This window comes from Trachurus japonicus, chromosome 20 (genome assembly GCF_045865225.1).
Source record: "Trachurus japonicus isolate A0001 chromosome 20, Traja_1.0".
NCBI lineage: Eukaryota > Metazoa > Chordata > Actinopteri > Carangiformes > Carangidae > Trachurus > Trachurus japonicus.
In genome coordinates, this window is record NC_140926.1 from 13809959 (window position 1) to 13834719 (window position 24761).

The following is a 24761-nucleotide window of genomic DNA, read 5'->3' on the forward strand; positions in this document are numbered from 1 at the left end:
ATAAGTTAATTCAAAGCTGTAATTGTAACATTTTAGTTAATGAGAGATTCCAGTTTTAGATTTTTGAGAAATATGCAAGAATTTCTAAAAAATGTTTTCACTTTGCCATTGTTGATTATTGACTGTAGTACAGAGTGTGTATTGAGTGGTAAATCTACAGCACAAATGAATGGGTCTGGGTCTGAATGCTTGTTGAACACACTGTGTATATAGAGGGGGGACAAAACCTGAATAAATGAGTTGAGTTTGACGAGTATGAAAATTATAGGCTATGAATCATGTTTTATGGTGTTTTGAGTCACTGGATCTCATCTTATGAAAACATTTTGGAGATGAAGCTCTTCACCAAATCATCTAAACATCAATTGAGAAAATATATTTCTGAACAATGGTGAGTTTGGAGATATGTAGCATCAATGCCACGGTAAACAGGGACTATTCAAGTGCCTTCTATACAGCATCTATCTAAAATTCCCATTCATTTCCACTGTGCTGTGTTATGTGTGTGTGTGTGTATGTGTGGTTTACAATAAAAATATATTAAAGATATCATTTGATTATTGATGGCCATTAGCCAAAGCAAACTCAACTAGTGTGAGCCATAGCAGGTTAGTGAGGTGGCTGTCATGAACCCTTTAAACCTGTGCACTTTTTAAAGGGGGCGCCACCCTGTGGGCTTCGGTGACAATAACAGCTGTAAGAAGCTGCAGAACTCCTCTTCCATAACCTTTATTTTTTGCTTTAAATATGGATACAATTATAGAATAAATCTAATAATCATATATTAAATAAAACTACACAGGTCTGCTGAAATAAAGACACAATTTGTCTTATAATTATGTGTCCTGTTCAACACGCACTAACAGAATTACAGTAAGATTGAGAGAATATTAGATTGCAAATCACTGACTTCTTCACCGTACACAGAACAATGGTCTGTTCAGCTCAGATCTACATCATATCATGTTCAGCGAAAGTGCTCAGCCTCCACTTTCAGTTCACAGATAATGATATAACCATGGCAACAGAGACACTTTGGAAAAACGGGCAGAACTTAGACGTAACTGTCAGTTACCAGACGTGCTGAGTAACACCTTGAAACTCAGCTGACGGCTCTGTTACATTTATTTTTGTGGATGCGCTTGCTAATGAGGAGCGCAGACATATACATTCAGAGCGATTTCAGGTTGCTCTGATCAGCCACACGTCAGTTAACATAGCCATCAATAGGACTAATGTTCTGTGAGGACTCGGTGAGTGACACACCATGGCCCAGAGTGTGAAAACCTTCAAAACATGGAGGAAGTGCCAACCCTGAGTCTTGCCCTAACCTTGCCTTGAGCCATGTGTTGATGAGTCTTCAGTGTGACTGAAACTTCAAAGGCATTTCAGCTCACTAAGCAGAAGATGCTCATTCTCTCTCATCTTCACTCAACTGAATCCCTCTCCAGAAGACATTTTGATGGTTTGGGGAAAAAAGAAAAAAAAAGAAGAAGACGAAAAGTTTGCTTGGCACTTTCTTGGAACGGCTTTGACCACTGTGGATGGTGATAGATTAAATGCTAGCAACACTAAAAGTCAGTAGCAAGTTAGTGTGACCCCTTGATGGTAAAAACAACATGACAAGCCTTTGGTATTTAATGACAGCACGAGTGGGCCCACATCGCATTTTTTCCTGTTTAAGTCTAATGATTTAAAAAGCGAGAGCAGCTTGTGCTTTTCATGAAACAGTAAAAAAAAAAAACTTGAGGATAAATGTTATCATACTGTGCTTTTCATCTGTTCCACGAACAAGGTGAAATCAACAGCACATCTCTAATTAAATCAGTGTTTTGCATGTTTGAGAATTTGTACATCTCAGCACCATGGCACACACAACTAGTAATTGTGAGGGCATTGTGAGGCGAATAAATAGCGAGTTCCCTGCTTAGTTTGTCTGTTGTGCTCACAGACAAATGGAGGCAGGAAGAGTGTGGTCTTTTCAAAGGCTGCCTGCGAAAAACCTGATGGATGCACAAATTAACACACAGAGGAGAGAAGTTGCAATCCGAAGCCTCCAATGTTATAATTACAGCTCTTTCCTCCCTCCTTGACAAACATAAAGGGGGATTTTTGTCACTCCCCGCTCACATCCTCTTTCTCCCTCTCTACTCCACCTCTCACTGCACAGCTTGGTGAGCTGGCATTAATTGCTCCAAAAGCGGTGGAAGCACAACAAGTGCTTCTCATCCTGGTGTAATTGTGTCTGTAGGAGTTGGAGGGCTTGAGAAGAAAGGGGGCTTTGTAGTGCGTCTTGGGAGCTGAGGATGTGTGAGAGAACGTGATGTGGTGGCGCACTCTGGTGGACAAACAGCAGAAGAGGAGTTATTTATCTGAGGGTGAAATAAAAGTGTACAGAAATTATGAAAAATTATAACTAAGAAAATTAACACTTAAAAATAGTGCCCTCTGAAGTGCATCAAGTCTATTCCTGCATTTATTCTGTCTAATTATACCGCACTAAGTGCTGTGATGTAATTCATTTATTTTTCGGCAAATTAAGAGCACATAATAAAATACATAGCATGCACACAACACTGAATGAGGCCTGAGGGAATCACCAGAAATTGTCCTTTTATGTCCTCTGCTAATGGAATTTCTTTCCTGAACACATAAACCCACAGTTTCATTTATTCAATCACACAATTATGTGTTTTGTCATTATTTGGTCTTTTATAGATCAAACGTTTCTCAGCATCTGTCTCATAATGTGAAGGAATCATCGCGCTCTAAGCAGCTGAATGATGAAATGAAACCGCCTCATTAGCTTTTAGCATCGCACAGTGGAAATTCAGTTTCAGTTGCCTTTCCACACTGACCACAGCCCAATTCTGTGGAAAAACTAAAAAAAAAAGTACCTGTCATCATTGGAAACTAACAGCTCATTCTTAAAATACTTTCTCTGTCATCTTTGGCTCAGCACATTACTTATTCTTTTATCACAGGATATTTGAAGATACATTCTGTATCTATATATTCCTCAAAATATGAGTAATTGATGTAAAGATACAGACTCTAAAAGTAGAAAAGCAACATGTAGATCAGCCTGTGGCCCTGGTAACTGCTGTCATTTATTATGACACTTAAATCAGTTTTACTGTCAAAAGCTCAGTCAGTTTTGTAGCTGCTATGTCTTCTATTTCCAAACATCACTGATGCTGCAACTAAACACTGTAGATTAGGTTGTTCTCTAGAATTACTGTCTATTAAAAGACCTGTCAGTCACTGCAGAAGTAATGACAGTTGAATTTTAGATCATGGCTTGGGTCTTAAAAGCTGCTATTTCACACATCAGTGCTTCACACAACAGCCTAATAGTTATGGCTATATGTACCTAATGCAGTATGCTGTCTGTGTTACTGTGAAAGTGATTAATATCACTTTGACCTTAATGTTTCTGAAATCATTTTCGCATCATGGCATCAAGGTGTCTCCTTCTGTGCAATAACCACGACTGGATGCATCGGTCTCTCCTCTAAAATCATGTTTGTGTTGTTGAAGCTGAGAAAGCTTATGCCTACCACCGTCAGTCTAGTGTTCATTACACTTTAACTTACTCCAAGGTTTAGTCATGAACCGGAAAGATACCTATAGCATGCAGTGGTGGAAGAAGTACTCAGATCCCTTGCTTATGTGAAAATACAAACACAACGATGCAAAAATACCATTAAAAGTTCAAAATCCTGTCAAATAAATAAAGTGGAGTAAACTGAACTTCAGTAAATAGACTTGGTCATTTCCACCTCTGCCCATGAATTTGTGTCCTTGCTGTTACAATGGGTAAGAATTTGCATTCCAGCACTGGTTGTTGTCCCCTGCACGTCTATTGTGATGTTAGGTCACCCACTTTAGACTGGCACAGCTGCCTCCCACAAAGCACATGTGTTGATGTGGTGTCATCTTCTGCTATTTATTATACACCTTTGACATTTTAACTTTATGGTCAAACCCACCCTCCTCCTGGCACCAACACATATTCACACCCACCTTCAGTAAAGCGCTGAAATGCAAAGCTGCCATTTCTGTCCAACATACAACCAGAGATGGACAGAGTACTCGACCCCAGTACTTGAGTAAGAGTACAAATACTACTGGTCAAAATTTACTCCGTTACAAGTAAAAGTAGCTCAGTCGACATGTTACTCGAGTAAGAGTAAAAAAGTACTTGCTTTTAAAGGTACTTAAGTATCCAAAAGTACATGCTTTTAAATTTACTTTAAGTAAAAGTGAGAGTAAGAGTAAATTCCTTATTTTTCACATCAATGAATTACTATAATTTTTTCTAAATGAATTTAAGGACCTTTTAACTCTTGTTTCTGAGAATTAACTCTTTTAAAACCACCTGCACTGATGTGCTGTTTTTAGGGGTTAGGGTTTCCTGCTGTGACAAACACAGCTTGTGTCCAGTAGTATTTTAGAAATACTTAAAGTAAAGTACTTTTCAGCCTTCCTAGAAATTAACTGGAGTAAAAGTAAAAATATTTGTCTTGGAAATGTATTCAAGTAAGAGTAATAAGTACCAAAGAAATCTAATACTCAAGTAAATTTACTCCGTTACTGTCCACCACTGCATACAACTAGTATATTTAGAAAAGCGCATTAACAAATTGAAAAGAGAGGATCTGGTGGTGAGAGTTCAATCACTGATAGTGTGTGTGTAAAGGTAAAATCTAAGAGTAAAAACACAAAACAACATTTGCGCTAAACATGGGTACTTTTTATTTAGCTAGTGAGTTACCTAGAGGAGAAAACTGTCACATCCTTGCAGTTGATGTCTTTGCCGTTTTGGGGGAATCCCAGTCAAGCCGAGCAGGATGGGTGATGTTTGGGGGTTTGAGGGGGGCGGGGTTCTCCCAAAAGTGCTTAAGAGTTGTTGAGGACAGACAGTCTGATTGAGCCTGAGGTACGGTAGAGTACATCAACATCAGCGCAAAGACGGTCACCCACCGGGCCCATGGGAAAGGCCTCCACTAGTTCTACCAGAGCAGCAGGTTTCTCCTCAGACAAATGCACTTCAGAATGACAGAATCACAAGAGAGAGAGAGAAAAAAAACAAAAAAAATAATAAAATAAAACAAAGATGTGCACTGGCTGGCGCTTGCCGACCTGCTGCATATTCGTAATCTTTTGGTTCACAGAAACAGATGCAGAAAGGAAGGGAACAGGTAGGGGGGGGAGGATACATCCTATGATTGGCATGATTGTGGCTGTTTCCCAATTATTTCATCCCACCTGTCAATCATCGACAGCCCCTGTCCGAGCGGGATCAGACGGCTGAATACAGATTCAAGTACGAGATTATTTTATACATATCATCTTTAATTCTCTTCAGCAGCTAATGGAGTTCACCAATATCCCAAACATTTGAGGCATTTAAAAAGAAAAAAAAATTACAAATAAGCCTGGTGAAATCTCCTGACTACTCTGGTTAGTCAGTTAGTTGCTCACAAACAAAATCAAAGAAGAACACAGTTAGAGAGTTAAGGGTATTGGTAGAGGCTGTTTAGAAGGACTGAAAGTGCTTTAAAGACAGAGTTTTCAAAGTGGGTTGTTTTTCTCGTGACACAGGAACACGGGGTTTGATGCACCAAGTCAACAGATACAGATGAGTCCGTCTATTGTCATGTTCAAGTGTTCAGATACATTGTCGTCTCCAGCGGAAAAGATTGTGAGAGAGCCTTTCCTCCTTTCCTCCTGGTTAGGCAAATTTTTATTTAAGGTCCTACATCATTAGTGTTGCAGTTCTAGCAGAGAGCTTGCTTGAAGGTTACTGTTTATTTCTATTGCGCTCCTGGCAAGAGAAAAACAAAAAAAACAAAAACAGAAAGAGGTGATCAGAACGAGAGCAACAAGAGACACAATCGGCTAAAAAGGAGCAACAACAGAGCTGCTCCCCTGATTACACCTCCCTGACAGATGATCAAACACCATTTATAAACGCAATCAATGCTGATTTTCACTCCTTTGACACCATGTATCGAATAAATGCCTTTCATCGCTCCGGAAATGTCATTTAACACTTAGGATCTAGTGGAAGCTTCTATTTTGAGTACATTCATATGTGCTCTTTGAATTGTACAAAGAAAATATTCAATTACAACTCAAGACTTTGGTAACAAATTGACAGCATCAGTGAGAGATCCTTTTCTGTTTGTGTAAAAAAAAAAAAAATTGACTTAAAGGTTCAGTTGGTTTTAGCAATTTCTTTAATCTGCGCCATTTGTGCAGGGAACCGAGTGGGTGTCTCCAAAGGCACCAAAGAGAATTAATAAACCAAACGTGCTGTTGAAAGTAAAGTCAGAATAAATGTTTTTATGTCAATTCTGGCTACATGAGAACAGTTACTCTCTCAATTCTCAGAGGTTTCCATGTGTGGTTTCAGAGCCATGAAGTATAGCTATAGATGTGTACTGACTTATGTTAAAAATAATGTATTCAGCACAGTTTAACCAAACTTACATAAAGATATCACAAACTATCTTGCGAGGACAAAATGATGATTAGTTAGTCACAGAAAAAAGCATTTAACCTTTCATCAACCCTCCACCTCACCAGATGAAAACCACTGAGAACTACATGTCATATTTTCAGGTTGGTCCATAGTTGTCACTCTTGTTCTTGTGATTTACACAACACTGGTGGGGGAACTAATCACTAGATTATCACAAGATACTCGGAGCTTTCCTCAGTTTAGCGTTTAAATAAATGAGAGAGAGTCCTTTTTGAAAAATGGAGTGAAAATTTGTTTAGTATACGCTTCAGGTAAATATGAAGCAGAATGTGCAGCTATGTTTACTCTTGAGGCATGAGACTGCAACCACGACTCAGCTTGTACTAATAAGTCTCACTTGGCTATGTATAAACACAATACACACACAAAATCATGAGTAATCACAATACACCTTAAAATATCAAACATTCCAGGGTGTGTTGTGGATTACAAAAAAACTAAAATGTGGTTAGCCCAGTCAGTTTCCCATTACAGACATAATGGAAAAATCATAAAAGTCAAAAATAACCCGGGGAACTTCATGGACTGATGATACAGACCAAACTTTCAGGCCATTTTAAGCCTTTTTTTAAGGTGGAACTGTGTCCTTTCTGAGGAGTGGGTGTCCATGTCAGTGGTCTGGGAAACATCCTGTGAGACCCAGGGCCTCAGTGTAACTCAATCCCCAGAGGGGCTGTGGCTCTGGGGACGGAAACCTTCCCAGAACTCCCTTACAGATCAGCAAGTTTGCCGGTTATATCTATTTAAAGTATCTAATTAAAAATCAAGCCTCATAATGGAATTTAATAAAGAATTTAATAAAGAAAGAAACTCCATAAAATGGAGCCATGTGAATTTTCTTTTTATTAAAATCCTAACTTGATATTAGGTCTGATTCTCATGCAGGTAATAAAACTTCCTTGCGCAGAAAAAAAAAAACCTACCCCGTTAACTACGTCTTGATTAGTATGATACAGCTGTAACCATCACAGGAAGTTATTTTTAAAAAATGCTTTGGGAAGGTGTTACAGCGCAGGTAGCTGTGCTGGTTTGACACCTCTCAAAGTTCGGGAAGGACGGGCCAAACAATGGAGAACAATTAACCTTGTCAGGCGAAGGAGGGTGAGGCCTCAGCTGGGCCGATCCTGTCATGTAGGAGGTCAGGGCTACAAAAGCAGCGCAGCGCAACGCCCGCACGACGCAGGATGAAACAGGCTTTCTACTGACAGGTTGTTTTCAGAAGCCTGAAAACATTGACTTGAAATATTTATGAGAAAGTAACCCAGCGCATATTAACAAGGTCAGCAGCGAGGAGTCAATACAGCATCAATGGGGCACCGGCAGTGGGGGGAGTGGGAGAAAAGGAGGGGGCCGGTCATGGGTAGGGGTGGGGGGTTTCTGAACGTAATTAGATTAGCATACTGGTGAATCTAAGAATGGATGCAGCAGAATGCTAGCAATGATAACATGTTATCCTCTGCCTGGCTGCTGCTTTCGCACAGCAGTAGCAACCCACAGAGTTTTTACTACTTAGACTAACATTTGTGGTACACCACTGTTATTACCACTGCAACATATTTTCGCCCCCCCCACTCCCCACCCCTCTGAGGGTGCGGGCTCACACAGCGTGTGTGCTTTTCCAAGCTGTGTGCACAGACAAAAAATGTAATTAATCATGCATTTCCATCATGCATTTAGCTGGGAAATATTCTCAAAATGAACCCCCTTTTACAACATCTAAAGGCAAACTGTGCCAACTCTGAGGCACGGTTGCAGCCAGTTTGCGGGCCGAGGGCTTATGTTGTTAAAGACTAATAAAGCATGAGGAGCCTGTGGAGAGCAGAGAGGCTTGGTGTTCAAAGGGAGATCAGTGCCTACATCTGCCTTTGTCTGAGCGAAAGAATGCCAGGAATGTGGGCTATTTCAGGAAACCTCTATGCATCTAACTCCACTCGGGCAGATCATTGCGATCTCGACAGCACAAGATGGCTGATGAGGATGAGGCATCAGGGATTCCTGAACCTGCCTATGAGTAATGGTGGCATGTCAATCTCCTGACAGTCCCCGGGGGAACTTCCATTTACTGTTCATTCAGCAACAGGATGTTACAATCTCTGTCTAAAAAGCAGGTGGAACAAGATCAGCTGACTCTAGCCTTTAGCAATGACTCAGTGAAAGTTAGAAGCCCTCTCTTTGAATTAAAGGGTAACTAAATGGAAATGTCTCACGCATACAAACAACTCGTTTACAGAGGACGTGGGCTCTTTAAATGTGTGCTTGTCTCACCTTCCTCAGAGCCTCCTCTTCTTCCTGACGTTTCTCATAATGTGCAAAGTCATCAAAGATTGAGGTGGTATGCTTGTAAGTGGCGATAATTTTAAGCACTTGTTTGGCCTTCTCCAGAGGCACTTCCTGAGTGTCCCTGGAGTTGGTCACCGGCTTGTTGTCATTGTTCTCCAGCCGGATGTGTCGCAGCTGGTTGTTGGGCACGTCTTTGATGAAAACCCACTTCACCTCAAACTTGCCCTTCCACTTGTCCTGAGACCAGACGCCTGCATAGGCATTGTAGTCCACCGGTGAGCGCATCTCGGCCACGCCGCAGAAGTGCCCGCTGCCGTTGACGCTGAACAACAGGTAGAGCGGGCCCTTGTTGCCCAGCGAGCGGTAGGCACCGTCCAGGCGCTTGTTGCCGTGTTCTGTGCTGCACCAGATAGAGTACTTGATGGAGCGGTGGATGTCGTCTTCCGAGTAGCTCTTGATAATGAAAACACGTCCGTTTTTCAAGTTCCAGTCAAAGTCTTTGGGGTTGTAGTTGTTGAGGGCGCGGAGTTTCTCCAGCACGGGGTGCACTTCTCCGGAGCAAGGGGAGGCACTAAGTGGGACTCCCCCGCCCAGACCGAAGCCCTCGCCCCGGTTCCTGGGAGCCACCCAGCGGTTGGGGGGCGGGCCGGGCTGCTGGGGTTGTTGCTGATGGAGAGGCTGCGGGGGGCCGGGCTGAGAGGGAAGGTGCAGGTGTGGAGGGGGCATAGACTGGTGGTGGGGGTGGGAGTGGGGGTGGGGGTGCTGAGGGGACTGGAGAGACTGGAGCTGGAAGGGCTGATGTTGGTGTTGGTGTTGGTGTTGGTGTTGATGTTGGTGTTGGTGTTGGTGTTGGTGTTGGGGCTGGTGCTGGTGCTGATGCTGATGCTGATGCTGATGCTGATGCTGAGGGGGCAATGGGTTCTGCAGTAGGGGCTGGGGTTGAGCTAGGAGAGGTTGCTGCACCATAGGCTGGGGGGGCATCATAGTCTGAGCTAAGGGGGGCTTATTCAGAGAGCCCTTATCGTCCCAAGTACCAATGTTAATATTGTGCTTTATGGGAGGAGGGGGAATGGTGGCGATTCCCCCCATCCCCATGTTGGCTTTGGGTTTGACCTTGGGCTGTGGCTTGGCGGGCTTCTTGGCAATGGCCGCCCAGGAGGCAGGTTTAGGCGCTGACGAGCTGACAGACGGGGGCAGGTTATTGGCCGCCATGCTGCTCATACCCGCTGTGCCTCCTAACGGTGAACCCACGGTTTTTGTGACAGCTGCCACCATGTCTGTACCCAGTTTTAACCCCGCCATGCCCTGCTCGATGCTGTTCAGTACCGGCACCTTACTGAGCTGGGTGTCGCTCCCGAAGCCCGCTTGTCCGTCCGTGATGGCGCGGCCCAGTGAGCTGGGGGCGTACCCATAGCTGTTGCTGTAGACTGAGCTCTGAGTGGACTGTCCCTGAGAGACACTGGTACCCCAAGTGGAAAAGTCCGCATTACCAGGGAAGAAGTTAAAGCCATGCTGGCCAAGGAAGGGAGGGGTGTTTCCCAGTGGGCCTGGCTGGCTAAACACACCATCAGGGATGTAGTGCGGCTCGCCATTGCTCATCTGTCCATAGGTAGTTAGGTAGGGCATAGGAGGGTCACCTGCTGTGGACCAAGCAGCCTCTCCCAGAGAGTAAGGGAAACCAATGGATGGAGCATAGTAGCTGGGCATGTAGGGGTCAGACATTGGTGGATAGCTGTTATTCTGTATAAAGCAGAGAGACAACGAGTTAATACTACTTATACAGGATCATAGACAGTAGATTTAAGGAATAATCATCAACACAGAAACAAAGAAATAAATCGAGGCAAACTGGAAATCACAATACCAATATGGCTGACCTGATATATAGCAGTAATGTGTTTCTAATATGAGCAGAGTACAGACCATAACCACAAATTGTCACTCTGAACAGACTATTAACCATTAAGATATAGTGTTACCTGATTTGTCTGGCCGCTTAAGTAAGGCTCAAAATCATCATCATTCACACCATCCTTTTGATGCATTGATCCGTTTTGCACTAAGGGTGGGAAAGAGAAGGTATTAAATGATCATACAGCTTTAAATGTGTGCGACTGCCAAATAGTAAATGTCAGCTGATGAGATTTATTTCAGAAGGTATGTAGGAGTCACATCCAAAACGTGAGGCCTCGGTCTGGTGTAACAGCGTTTAGAAATAACAAAATATATATAAAAAAATGCAGAATTAAGGAGTGTCAACAATGCTAACACAGTGCACATTAGCTGCAGTTCAAATCAAACTAGGCTACTATACCCACGTTAGCTAGTTGTAAATGAAAACAGCCAAGATGCAGACTTCTGCAGCATTTTTTAATCATTAAAAAAAACACCTTACCTTTATTTCCTTGTCCTTTGGGTCTCTGTAAATAATGGGCAGCACAGAAAAAAAAAAGAGAGATGAGACTGTTGTCAGATGATCACGACAGGAAACAAGCAGCAGCAACCACACACACAGCCGGCTGTATCCTATATGGATTAATGTTAACAGTCGACTATAGTAACCCCAGGCTGCAGCCATCAGCCCGGATGTTAACATTTACAGGTTGCTTGGCTTTATAACGACCGGATGTCAAACGCTGTGACATCCAGTAAACGGTGCCGCATTGGGCAACAACCGGCTACCGCTGGAGTTGCTTGGAAAATACAGTTTGGCCTACATTACAACAAGCTAACAGCTATCACATATCAAAGACTTTTTCTCTTTTTTTCCCCCCCTCGATCATAGCCTGTTGTTTGATGATCCTCGATCGCGTGTCCCCCGAACCGGATCAAACTGTTGTCGCCGGCAAAGTTTTATTTTTATCCCCCCCCCTCCACCCCACGGGATCATATTTATAGCCCCCCGGTGGGTTTGAGCTGCTGTCAATATATATAACACGAACCTGATCGACTGTGGTCGCAGACATCCTCCAGGAACCGAGACCGATGATGGCTGTTTGTGAGACTGTCCACGGCGGCTTCCCCCCGGCTGCCTCTCTCTCTCTCTCCCTCTCCCTCTCTGTCTTTCTCTCTGTCTTTCTATGTGTGTGTGTGCACTTCGGTCGGTGCTTTTCCTGGCTCGTCTCTCGGGTTGTCCAGTCACTCTGTTAACGTTACAAGGCAGCAGCGTTTTTTTTTTCTTTTTTTTTTTTTTAGCCTACCCCCCTTCCTCTCCCGTGGTCAGACCTGACGACGATCCGTCCGCGGCGGCTTCCTGCTGCTGCTGCTGCTGCTTTTACAAACGGCGACTTTGTTTTCGTGGAGGAGAAGAAGGCGTCAATTGATGTGTTTCGATCCTCCCTGCCACAGACGGTGTTTTTTTTTCTTTCTTTTTCTTTAAATCAGCCTGTATCTGAAACTGACTAGTGTCTTGCTGGAGTATCCCTCACCATATTTCCACAATGGCGGCTCGGCTCTTTACTCCCGCTTCCGTTCCGTGCTGCTGCTCCGTGACCTTCCGCCTGTGACGCTCTGAGTCATGTTACAAACTGACACTTCACATGACAGTCACAATCAAACAAGTCCCCCCTCCTCCAACTCCAACTCCAACCCTCCCTCCCACTACTTTTCTCGATATTTTCTATTTAAGGTGATTTTAACCCTTTATTTTGTTTATTTTTATAGACCTGCTGCTGCTGCTGCTGCTGCCCAGGCTGATATCACAATAACAGCCACCTCTTCACTGGTGGAGCCAGTACTGGGAGGGTTGCTTCGCTATACATACCTACCACACGGATTTGCATGTAGTCTAAATAAAAAATAAAATAATACTAATTTATAATAATACTAATAATTCCATTTAGTCAAATAGAATATAATAGAATAAACTTTACTTTATTGTACCCTAGGGGAAATTTGTAGTAGCTGCCTGCCTTGCAGAAATTCTATCAAATACATATAAACACAATCATGACACATCCAATAGAAGATTAAAAAAGGACAAAACAAACAGAACACCAAGTTATTGCACACTTCCCAGGCCTACTTATTCATTAGTGGCACTGTAGTTGAGTATTTTCCAATTTCTGGTACATACAGTATGTTCCACTATATTTCATGGATATATATCATTTTGTTATATAAAAATAAATAAATAGATATACCAATGACATAATATAGGCTATCTTGCATTTATGTAGCATTAATATTACTAGCCACGGTATTTAGCAATGATATTGATTTTAAAACACACTACTTACAATTTAAATTCTATGTCATATGAACTAAAATATAGCTAATTCATACAGATGCCATTTTATTCCACTGCTGCGCAACCATCAGTGGAAACTGTGGATTATGTTGAGGAATTAGTACATTTAGTGAAGGCTTTTTTTCACTTCATATTGACAAATTTACCTCTAGGCTACTTATGCTTACGGTATAATAACTCTTGGCACCAACTAGCTTTGACTTCTATCATAGATCAAAGAATAACATGTTGCTGTATGCAATATGCATTTAGTTAGTACAATTTATTAGTATTAGGATCAGAGCATTGGTGACATCAATCTAGAGAAAAATATATTTAAAAATATATATATCAATATGATGTTAAAATATGACTGTAGAGAAGAGGCAACCCACACAACAATTAAATTGAAGTTTTTAGGTCTTACATTTTACTTTTTAATTCTGTTTCTACTCAGCTGAATTTGTGTGAGGGCTGTGTTGGCCAATGACTATGCAAATTGTTTTTTGCATACAAAACCTGTCATTCATAAAATGTGGTAGACTGTGAAAGCCACATTATAAAAAGCACACAAAATAAAATCAACCACTCATTGATGCTACACTATTATATTGCTCCTTTTATTTAAAGTTTGGAGTACTTCTTCCACCTCTGCTCCACAAAACTTAAAAAAAATTGCAAAGGGACTGAACAGTTTTCTAGACGAGAGTCACTGCTGCTCCTCTCGCGATACTTCTCCTCAGTGGTCGCGTAACAGTATGGCAGCCGTCGCACTGAGGTCCTGCCGCAGAGGACTTTCACAGATTTTAAGTAATGGAGGGCTCGCAGCTGCGTCTTCGAAGCGTCTGGAAGGTTTGTTATAAACTCCGCTGTTGCCACAATTATTTCTCAGCGTTTGAGCTTCATTTAAAGGCCCTAAATATACGCTCAGGAGGGGGTGTGGCTCACACAGACTGCGTCGTCTTAAAAATTTAGGGCAATGTAAACCGTGCAGCGTTTGCGCCTGTGGCTTTTGTCGCACTGTCTGCTTTGTATCCCAGTGTATTTAGAGACGCTTCGACGTTAATTAGCTTTACTTAGCGTCTGTAATGTTATTTCCTTCAGCCACATGCATACCGATAATGTTTTCTCAGTATCTATGTCCAGCTTTGCTAAATTGTGCCAAGCGAAGCCATGTCTTACAAAATGAGGCTTATTTGTGTTGTCCAGCAAGGGTTGTTTTCTGTTTTACCAGACACAAAAGGGTTTGGCATATTAATATATATATAATACTTTGTATTTTGTGAACCAGGTGACAGAAGACACAAGTCCACAGTTCAGTATGCTTCACGACCAGAACTTCCCAAGTTGGCATACAGAAGAGTGAAGGGGAAGAGTCCAGGTGTTGTCTTCCTCCCTGGATATGGCTCCAACATGAATGGGCAGAAAGCTGAAGCACTGGAGGAGTTCTGTAGGTCACTAGGACACTCATATCTTAGGTAAGACACCCAAACACACGCCTCAGGAGTATGTAGTATGTACAGTACGTACATGTTCATTATCTCAGGACATAGGCCCACTGAAAATAACAGCTCAGTGTTTTATACATAGCAGTACTGGGTGATCAATGATCATAGTCTAAGTTTTCATACGTTAAAAACTGAGGAACTCTGTATTTATTTGCAAACCATGCAACTTTTAGACACAGCATTTGAATAGTAATCTAATCCAAATGTACAATTAAATACAGCTGATTTTAGCTGAGTTACAGGGTTGCAAAGAACCAGAAATATAACATATATATTGACACACCCGTTCCTACTGATACTGATCAGTGAGCAAGAGATAAAGCACAAGTAGAAGTTAAGTTTAAAAAAAAAAAAAGTATTTGTGAACTGAGATGATAAATAGAAGAAAGATGATAATTCTACAGCACAACCAACACTGTTGCCATCAAGTCAAGTTAGATGTTGTGATTTTCTGTCAGAATTAAACAATAAAAAATGTGAAAATGACATGATTTACTATAATACCTTAATGTTGATTTTGTAGCCTTATGGACCAGGGTAACAGAGTATATACTATGGCAAGAAAAGTATGTAGGTTGGAATTACCTCAGTTTATTTATAAATCCTTGAATATTTTGATCTTCATCCAAGTAACAGCTACAAACAAACACAATCTCACTATTATTGTTCTTGTCCATATTGAAATCCTCATTCAAATGCTCACTGCCTCGGCTGAAAAACAAGTATGTGAACCCCTTGGCTCATGGCCCTAAAGGCTCATTGGAGTTGGTAGAGCTCAGTCAGGAGCCATATTGGACACTTGGCTTTGAGCTTCGAGTTATTAAAAACAGAGGTTTGCTTTTCACCAGTCACACCTGCTATGAACGAAGCCTCATAAAACAGATCTCAGAAGACTTGGGATCAAGAATTGTCTTTTTTGCATCAAGGCAGGCTTACAGATTCATCCAAGAGAGTTTGGATATTCATCTGTCCACATTTAGACAAACTGTCTGTAAATGGAGATGATTTCATTCTGTGGCTACTCTCACTAAAAGTGGGCGCCAAGCTAAGATGGTTCCAAAAACACAAAGTTGACCAATCAGTTACACAACACAGAAGAAGCTGCTGCTCTCCAAAAAAAAAATAACACAATGCTACTGGGATGTTTCATAGACTGGTTAAAAAAAAAGTAAAGAAAAAGATTTAATTGACTGGGAGGAACTGTGTTATGTTTGGTCTAAAAACACATACATTCCTACATGAAATCTACATATCTCCAGCTGAGTGGCCCATTATTACCCTGAATGTAATGGGTGTATCCAATTAAGGCATACCGTACAAGTTTGTGATTGTTCATGTGATATTAGGGACAATAATGTACAATAATGTTGGTTTACATTTGTGAGTCAGACGAAAATGGGATGATATTTTATGACCAGTCGATGCAGGAACCAGGTAATTCCAAAGGGATCACTGACTTTGTCTTTCTGCTTCAAAAATTGGTTTTATTTGATGCAGAGTAGACTTTACTCTCTAGAATAAGTCCTCGTCCCTACGTCACCACATTCACGGCGTCCCTTGGCTGCACACACAGCCCTGCATGCCGTTCTCTCTCCTCATTGGATAAAAACTGTAGGATACGATAAATGTTTTATGAGTGACTGACAGACCCGTGTTTCGGTCCAAACACTCTATGTAAGTGATTGCTGTCGGAAGATATAACTATTTAAGACTTATATTAACACAAATATATCACTTACTTCTGCTTTAACAAGGGATCTGAAAGAGCTGTGTTCAGTCGTTTCAGAAATTAAAAGCCAAAGAACCCCATTCCTAGCAATGGTGGACCACAGAAAAACAGCAACCTGTGATGTGTAAGAATGAATGTCTTCACCAGCAATTTGTCATAACAAATCAAACATACCATTTAATTATCTGTTCAATGTTGGAGTGATAAATAAATGAATCATTTCAGACTTTTAAGAATACCACCCACTACTCCAGCCTGCTCATTGTTCTGTAAAGCCTCTGTTCCTACTGGGGTTGAATATAAAAGACGTGGCTTCATAGTACTAAACACATGAAGGCTTAGTCCCATGTTCACTGCAATTTATGACTGATGTGCTGTAAAAAAACAACAACAACATCTAAATCAGCCTTGTATGTGACCTTGTCATGGTTTGCTGTTGCTGTACACTGTGTTACAAATGGCCATCGGCTGTTCTATTTATGTTTTCCCAGGTTTGACTACACAGGACATGGGGCCTCAGAGGGGGTGTTTGCAGAAGGAACTATTGGTACCTGGAAAAAAGACGTCCTTTTTGTATTGGATGAGTTAACAGAGGGGCCACAGGTAACGTTACATGCCCATTTTTGAAAGTGACGAGTAGTTAGTCCATTAATATTGATTTCTGGGCATTGCAAACTGTAACCTAATATCTAGGATCGTGCACATGGGAATGTGAAGTCTTCAGGCTTGTCATGTGATGTACCTTGAAATGTATGGTTTCATTATTTAATTCTATTTTAACAGATTGGACAGAATGGAAAAAAGGAAATGCATGCAAAGTATTGATTCCCATCTAGGTTAGCAGGGTTATGTTCCTTCAGTATGCATGCTTTAAATTACAGGAATTAGTTTCTCTATAATTGTAACATCACGTCCGCAGAGGCAGCCTCAGCACAGATGTTTTTTGTTTTTTTTGTTTCCCTCATGCAAAAAGAAACCCAAAATGCATAATTTGCAAACATTATATAGCATTTCTAATGTTTGTTTCACTCTCATTGTAGTTTCACAACAAAGTTAAGTTAATTATAATAGCAAATAAAGCAATTAATGGACACAAGATAAACATTATAAAATCTGTAGGCTGTTTAAAACCTCTATTTGCTCTCAACAAAGCATTTAAAGTGGTATTGATAAGAGAATTAATGCATATACGAGATCAAACAGCAGAATCAATATTTGGAACTGGAATTAAGATCCTTTCAAGCTTCGGCTCTAGTGTTTAATGTGTCTGTTCCTCGATGTGTCCAGATGGTGGCACTGTCTTACCATATTCGTCTTTCACTACCATGCCTGTCATGAATAAATCTGGTTTGGTCTACAGTATATGGATTGTTTTTAAGGATCTATTTATTTATTTATCAGTTGGTCATTTGATGTATGGTTATTAACTGGGGTTTTGCTCACTTATAGATAATGGTGGGTTCCAGTATAGGCGGTTGGCTCATGCTGTTGGCAGCCATTGCAAGGCCAGAGAAGACTGCTGCTCTGGTGGGCATCTCCACCGCTGCTGATCACTTAGTCACATCTTTCAACTCTCTTTCTCTGGAGGTAGGAACATAGAATAATACATTCTTCACTTTACTGTAATCATTTTGTTTGAAAGTTTGCAGGAATTTCATTGAGTGACAGCCTCTCATTGCAATTTGTGCATATTTGAATTTGCAGGCACGTAAGGAGTTTGAGGAGAAGGGGGAGTGGATGGTGCCCACCAAACACTCGGATGACGGCCTTTACAAGTTTAGCATGAACTTCCTACAGGAGGCGGAAAATCACTGCGTGCTCCACAGCCCCATCCCCATCACCTGTCCCGTACGGCTCATCCACGGGCTCAAAGACGAGGACGTCCCCTGGCACATCTCCATGCAGGTTGCAGAGCGCATCCTCAGTCCCGATGTAGACGTCATCCTTCGGCGGCACGGCCAGCACCGTATGTCTGAGAAGGACGACATCAAACTCATGGTGTACACTATTGACGATCTCATAGACAAGCTGACCACCATGGTCTGAGTAAGAGACGGGGGAGTGAGCTTGAGAGGTTGCTGGGTGAAGGAGAGAAGGACTGTGTTTACTGGGAAGTCAACCCTCAAGGAAATTACCAAACACTGGCATGTTTGTCTGCCAAATATGACCTTTTATCCATCTCCCTTATTCTCTCCGTACTTCATCTGTCATCCTCACATGCCGTTACAGTGCAAACTATATATTTAAAGGGACCTCTCCTGCTAGCTGTTCCCTTATATCTTCAGGTTGCATTTGTGCGTGTATCAGGTTATTATGTTGACTGTCATGTTGGTCAGCCATTATTAGGTCTGCTGTTGCTGCTGTCTCTGCCATTGTTCTTACTGTTTTCCCTCCCCCTTTAATTAGATGCATAGTTTTTCTGTGCCTTTTTTAATCACTTTTCACCCGTTTTGGCCAATAAAACCTCTGCACACTAGAGTGCAGGTCTCAGTCTGTTACCACAACTAACACACTACAATCACCTGAAAAACAGCTGTATTTATGAATCATGATGATGTTGACATGCATCACACTCATTAATTGTAGGGAAATTAAGAGCTATAGTACAGAAATCTTAATTTATAGTAGCTCAAGCAGTCTATGTAGTAGTATGAGAGAACTTTCTCATATAATTAAACATTTATAAGATGTCTAACTCTTCCTAGCTTAAAACGAATAAACATAAAGGTTAGGTAATTCAACAATTTTAAGTACAGCTGGCTAAACTACACTAGCATGTCAACACAGTGAAGCATAGTGAGTCAAAATCATCAAGGGTTGTGGGCCACAGCTATGCAAGGTTTATTTTTGTTAGCAGGACATTCTGTTACACGACTCCCCATACCTGTTGGCCTTTAGCCACACAGAGCCGTGCTGAATGGAGCCACTGGGCTGTTGATTATTAACATGTAATTGGCCACTAGCTGCACTGTGCTCAATGGGGCGAAACCAACCACTTACTCTCTCAGATCTGCTTAACTGCAGCTCTGACCTTTAACTCATGGTTGAGCTATGTAGTTATTCATTTTGCACATCAAAACTAAGATCACACAGATTTATAGGCATGTATGATATAATTGTAATGCAAGCACAAGACATACTGTATAGTGCAGAAGAGGCACTGCACATGGTGCTGCTCTGGCTGCTATAGTTTTTGTTTTATTTATTACATGAAGCACATTTGTGCAACTCGCATCCTTGTTTACCAGGAAGTCATTTCTAAGCATGCCACATTTTAATTGTTTGTTATCTAGTTGCTTAAAATAAGGCAGCATGTGCTCCACATTGAGTCACAGAACTCAGCAAACAGCATTTCCCCATGATCATTTATCCACCCACACAAAAAATAAAGAAATAAATCTAAAATCCAATAAGCTGAGAGAAATGGCTCTCATCACAAGAAACAGATGCTCTTACAAATAATAACCCTTAGTTTCATCCAATAACAAGTCAGAGGGAGAGCAGCTGTTTAAAATACCCACCACAGGCTACATCTCTGCTTATAGATACCATTGAGCAAGAACTGACCAGTGATACAGAGGTAAAGGGGACTTTTCCATTGTAGTACAGTAGTTAAATGAATTTGGCACTATCATGTGCCTTTGCTTACTGAAGGTCACAATCACTTCATGCTGCCTGTATCTGAACATGCTCTGCACACTGACCACTGTCCGGGAGCGGTGTCAAGTCGCATTGTGGCGTTGAGAGTCTCTCGGGACCCCTCCTGGAGGAGCTGGCATATAAAACGAGCGACTCGCCCCTCCCGGACAAAGTGAGATAGAGCCCGCCTCGACGCGCCTGTGCTGCGCTTCATGGATGCTTCAGCACTTCACTTCAGCATCCTCCTCAGCCGTGTCCACCAGCTCAGCGGAATTAACGCTGTGATATCGGACGAATAACATCTCTCTGCTCCTTAGTAAGTGCTTGTAGTCTTTCTCTCATCAGTGCATGACATGTTGGATTTTCTAATGTTTATGTAACAGATGCTGTGTCGCAGCCAGTGTGCGAGCTTTGCGCAGTTGCCTTTGGGTTTTGTTCATGTTTTGTTTTTTTTAAATAAAAAGCTGCAGAATGCGTTGCAATATGATGTCGTAACATTAGATGGCGGGACTTTATTTGAATCTTCTGAATTTAACTTTAACACACAGATGCAATGAGGACAATGAAGAATAAACACAACATGCGTCAAAGAAGACTGACGTAATTTAATTAAAGTGCACAGCAGGCTAATAATGAAACTGTAGTACATTGTGTGTAGATGCAAATGTTAAACTTTATTAACAGTGATTTGATTATTCAATTTGCTGTCATGCTGAAAGCCTAACTGTAGGTCACACTTTAACCATCATCTCATATGCGGAGAAATATCAGCGCTCAACGTGCCGGAAACAGGTTTGATTGTTACCATAGCAATAAGAGGGCTTGTCCCCGCTCGGGACAGCTGCCAGGGACCACACCCTTCCCTGCTCCAGTCTCCAGAGATGCTCATAGGAGCACTGCTGAGCTTGGGGAGAGGAAAACCTGGCTTTTTTGGCTTTTTCTGCAGAAACTGGGGTGGTTTATGGAGAAATACAAAAATTAAGCTCTAAAAAAAACTGTTATCCTGTAGTCATTTAATCAGGATTAGCCCCTAAATTCTCACTAATATGCTAGAATGGGCTGGGCTGTCTCATAGGAATATTATAATGCTGATGTTTTGCATAATATTTTTGCATTTTGACAGAGAATAACACTGTTTCACCATCATGTGCACCATGTGCTCTCTTTAAAGCTACTACACACCACACACAGCATAGCAGAGTGTTGCTGGAGCTGCCATGGCGAACAGAGGGCCCAGCTATGGACTGAGCCGGGAGGTGCAGGAGAAGATCGACCAGAAGTACGACCCAGACCTGGAGCAGAGGCTGGTGGACTGGATAGTGGCACAGTGTGGAGGAAACATTGAGAGACCACAGACGGGCAAAACGAACTTCCAGAAATGGCTGATGGACGGAACCGTGAGTGGAAACAGCAGCAGCAGCACTTGTACTTAAAATAGAAGTTAGCATTCAATTATTTAAGATATGATTAAATAGATCTGCCAGCTCGGTCAGACTTAAAGAGACCATGGAGTAAAAAAGTGTGCAACCACATTTTTGTTGTTGAGTAAATAATATTTGTCTCAAGTTGGAGTATGGATGCTTTTTTATCCCTTATAGCCGCAGCCTCATCACACCAGCTGAAATTGGGCATGCAGTGACAGCGTAGAAGAGCCTGTTGTGTCTTACTGAAAATTAATTTTGAGCAAATGGTGAGGTTCCAAGCTGATGTGATCATTGTTTTGCAAATGTAAGTGCTGAATCACCCTACAAGTATTTGATGGGAAATCCCTCTGTCGGCACACTGAAAATATATTTTGCGCTGTAAGATCTAATTAACAGCCAATTGTAAAATGCACCCAGCACAGTGGTGCAGCGTCTTCATGCTCGACACTCCAGCTGACTCTGATGTAAAAAAAAAAAAAAAAAAAAAAATCATTCAAAGAAATCCATCATAGACGAGGCGGAGGTATCGGCTACTGCAATCGGCAATTAACTCAGCAGACAAGGATGCAATGCAGCCATAAGACGTTACATTATCAATGCCACAGTGACTCACACTTTTTTTCATTAGAAATCCTCTCAGCTTTCTCAACTAACTGCAAATGCATTTTTATATTGCATCCGTAGAGGCATGATAACAGATACTTACTTTTAGAAAACAACAAGGAAAGATGAGACAAAAGCTGGAACATCAAAAGTGTTAAGTGTAGCTGCATGATAAGTAGAGCGACCTATCCCTTTAAGAACCCTCAGCTGTCACGATGGTCTGGTCAGTGTGTCATTTTAATTTTATCAAACCCGTTTTCTGACCTCTCTTTGCCCCAGATCCTGTGTAGACTCATCAACAGCCTTTATCCAAGGGGGAAGGAGCCCATCAAGAAGATTCCAGAGACTCAAATGGCCTTCAAACAAATGGAGAAGATCTCCCAGTTCCTGCAGGCAGCCGAGGCTTACGGAGTGACGACCACTGACATCTTCCAAACGGTCGACCTCTGGGAAGGTAAAGAGCTCTCAGAAAGAGCACTTAATAGCACTTAATATTAATTAGTTTCCGTCTTGGTTGTAATCGTTCGTCACTACATGGGTAAAGTAAAATTATGCTGTTACTGTGGCCATAGGAAAGGACATGGCAGCAGTGCAAAGGACCCTAATGGCTCTCGGGAGTGTGGCTGTCACTAAGGATGATGGTCATTACAGAGGTGACCACGACTGGTTCCATAGGTAAAAAGACACTGACTCTAACACATGAGCATCATAATCTTCATGAAACCTTTTTTTTTTCTTTACCTCACATTTCGATTGGTATTTACTTGCAGGAAAGCCCAGGGGTATCGACGCGACTTCACCGATGAGCAGCTGCGCCAAGGACAGAGTCTGATTGGTCTGCAGATGGGCAGCAACCGTGGGGCTTCGCAAGCTGGTATGACGGGCTACGGTATGCACCGTCAGATCATGTAGACCAACTACTACCTAACACGCTCCTCTGCTTCCAGCCCTTATTTTCTACTAATATCACAAATGTTGTGGCCCTCAAACCTCCCTACCCCTTTGTAGCACCTGCCATGTTAACCTCAACCTCCCTGGAAACTGCTGCTTTTCCCAGACCGAGTGTTCAGTCCGCACCCTCATGATAATGATGTCAAATGCTGTAGATCTGCTCCTTCAAGCTATCTTCCTCTTCCTTCTCTCCTTATGCCACGTGCTGTTCCCTCCCTAGCTTTATTGACTCTTGTTTCCTAATTTCCTGTGTTCTAATGATGATTACTTAATGTGAAACTCAAAGTCATTCAACATCAATTTAGTCTTATAGAGAAGAGAAGATTGAAATCTACTTACAAAACAAGCCATCAGTGTTACATATTTGAAATCTGAAATACTGTAAGACACTGTTACAGCATGTTGAGTGCTATTTATTTGTATTTATGTATACTTTTATTTAACTGTATCATCGGCCATTGTTTTAGGACTTGTGTAATTATTTTTGCCTTAAACCTAATGGCTCAATGACTGACGATGTCTCTGCTATCTTGTCTGAAGACTTGTTGCAGTATCCTCTGTAACCAAATCAACCTCACGTTGTGCCTGGTTATGGGACTACAGAGGCTGGGTCCTGATATATTGGCCTCAAGTTATAAATGAGTTTCATTCCTTCTGAGCCATGCCCTTGTTGTTTGTTAGATTACATCTTTGTCCATATTGTGTCCATTTTTGTTGTCCAAGCAAGTAGATCAATGTGCAGCAGCCAACATGTATGACAGTGACGTTTCCATTTCTGGTGCCAGGTAAAGACATTGCTTGAATGTGCACATTTATGTATTGTCATGTTTATATTTTTTAAATATATTTATATCTGAAGGCTTGTGAGAAGAGTTATTGAAAAAAATAAAGTATGCAAACATGTATTGGTGTCTCTGTTACACACAAGCTGGGTGTTGTGATAGCACGGTAGTCGGGGGTGAATGATGTGTGCTGTATCTGCCCTTATCTTGGTTTTATGTTCCAGCCCCTCCCTCTAGTCTAGCCCATCCCTCGTGTCTCTCCTGACTGTACACAATCTAATAAAGCTAATAAAGCAGTATGGCACAATGACGAGGGTTGAGCTACCAGATAGGCCTGATTCAAGCTTGTGTGCCAGAAAACCTCTGCCTTGCTGAGTGACCTTGCGTAAGATATTAAATCCATATCTGGCCCAGACGTGCTGTTAAATAGCTGATGGAACATCTGTATGCTTTTGCTGGAGATGAAGGGGGAAAAACAGTCACTGGAAAGACTACACAATGTTTCTAGGAATGGTTGCACAACTCAAAATGCATGCTTTGAACATGGGTGTAGCATTTAAATAACATCTGAGGGGTGAGCAGAAATGCTTGTCTAAGCCGTTCTAGTGACATTGGGCTAGGCTGTGGAGCAGAAAAGGTCACACTGGATGTCAGTGATCCGGTTTATGGGGTCAGTTGTGACTGACTGTTGGCATTTCAAAGAGCACATATGAGAAAAGCATGGATGGATTAGCATTTTAGCTTGTAAATAGCATCCCATGAACCAGTAACAGGTCATATTATTCCAAGGCGTGCATCTCTAATGCCATCTATTTTATTTCAGACTTCCTGCCATGAAAATGTGGAGCAGCAGCAGCATGCAATCATTAGCCAAAGTTTAATATCCTGTTTTTCTTCCCTCTATATGGGAAGGTGGTATGTGAAACTATGTGGCCTTCTGCATGTCTGGCCCTCATATACACTTCGAGTCAGCTTATTATTAGCCTCAACCAAACTGGTGACGTGTCTGAGGGCCACAAGTGATCTCTAACTGATAGACTCAATAAGTAAGCCAAAAACACAGCCGG

The 24761-nt window shown here is 41.8% G+C and overlaps 3 protein-coding genes across 4 annotated transcripts; 2 read left to right on the top strand and 1 right to left on the bottom strand.

Annotated features, from left to right (window-relative positions):
- Nucleotides 1–4734: 4734 nt before the first annotated feature.
- ythdf3 (YTH N6-methyladenosine RNA binding protein F3) lies at nucleotides 4735–12097 on the bottom strand. Of its 2 annotated transcripts, XM_085762619.1 has the most exons (6): nucleotides 11773–12093; nucleotides 11226–11250; nucleotides 10810–10889; nucleotides 9739–10570; nucleotides 8816–9660; nucleotides 4735–5830 (listed from the first exon to the last, which is right to left on the bottom strand). In XM_085762619.1, the coding sequence occupies exons 1-6, from the start codon at nucleotides 11794–11796 to the stop codon at nucleotides 5807–5809; spliced, it is 1830 nt and encodes a 609-aa protein (XP_085618745.1). In that variant the 5' UTR covers nucleotides 11797–12093; the 3' UTR covers nucleotides 4735–5806. The 2 variants fall into 2 exon arrangements, with proteins under 2 accessions (XP_085618745.1, XP_085618744.1); XM_085762618.1 differs by having other exon boundaries at nucleotides 8816–10570; nucleotides 11773–12097.
- Nucleotides 12098–13799: 1702 nt separating this feature from the next.
- Nucleotides 13800–18773, top strand: abhd10b (abhydrolase domain containing 10, depalmitoylase b). Its single transcript, XM_085763825.1, has 5 exons — nucleotides 13800–13910; nucleotides 14350–14536; nucleotides 16787–16898; nucleotides 17745–17882; nucleotides 18000–18773. Exons 1-5 carry the CDS (start codon nucleotides 13817–13819, stop codon nucleotides 18339–18341), a joined length of 873 nt encoding a protein of 290 aa, XP_085619951.1. The 5' UTR covers nucleotides 13800–13816; the 3' UTR covers nucleotides 18342–18773.
- Nucleotides 18774–19973: 1200 nt separating this feature from the next.
- Nucleotides 19974–23817, top strand: tagln3b (transgelin 3b). The gene is made up of 5 exons (XM_085763826.1): nucleotides 19974–20250; nucleotides 21106–21331; nucleotides 22241–22415; nucleotides 22534–22636; nucleotides 22732–23817. Exons 2-5 carry the CDS (start codon nucleotides 21152–21154, stop codon nucleotides 22871–22873), a joined length of 600 nt encoding a protein of 199 aa, XP_085619952.1. The 5' UTR covers nucleotides 19974–20250; nucleotides 21106–21151; the 3' UTR covers nucleotides 22874–23817.
- The last annotated feature ends 944 nt before the right edge of the window (nucleotides 23818–24761 follow it).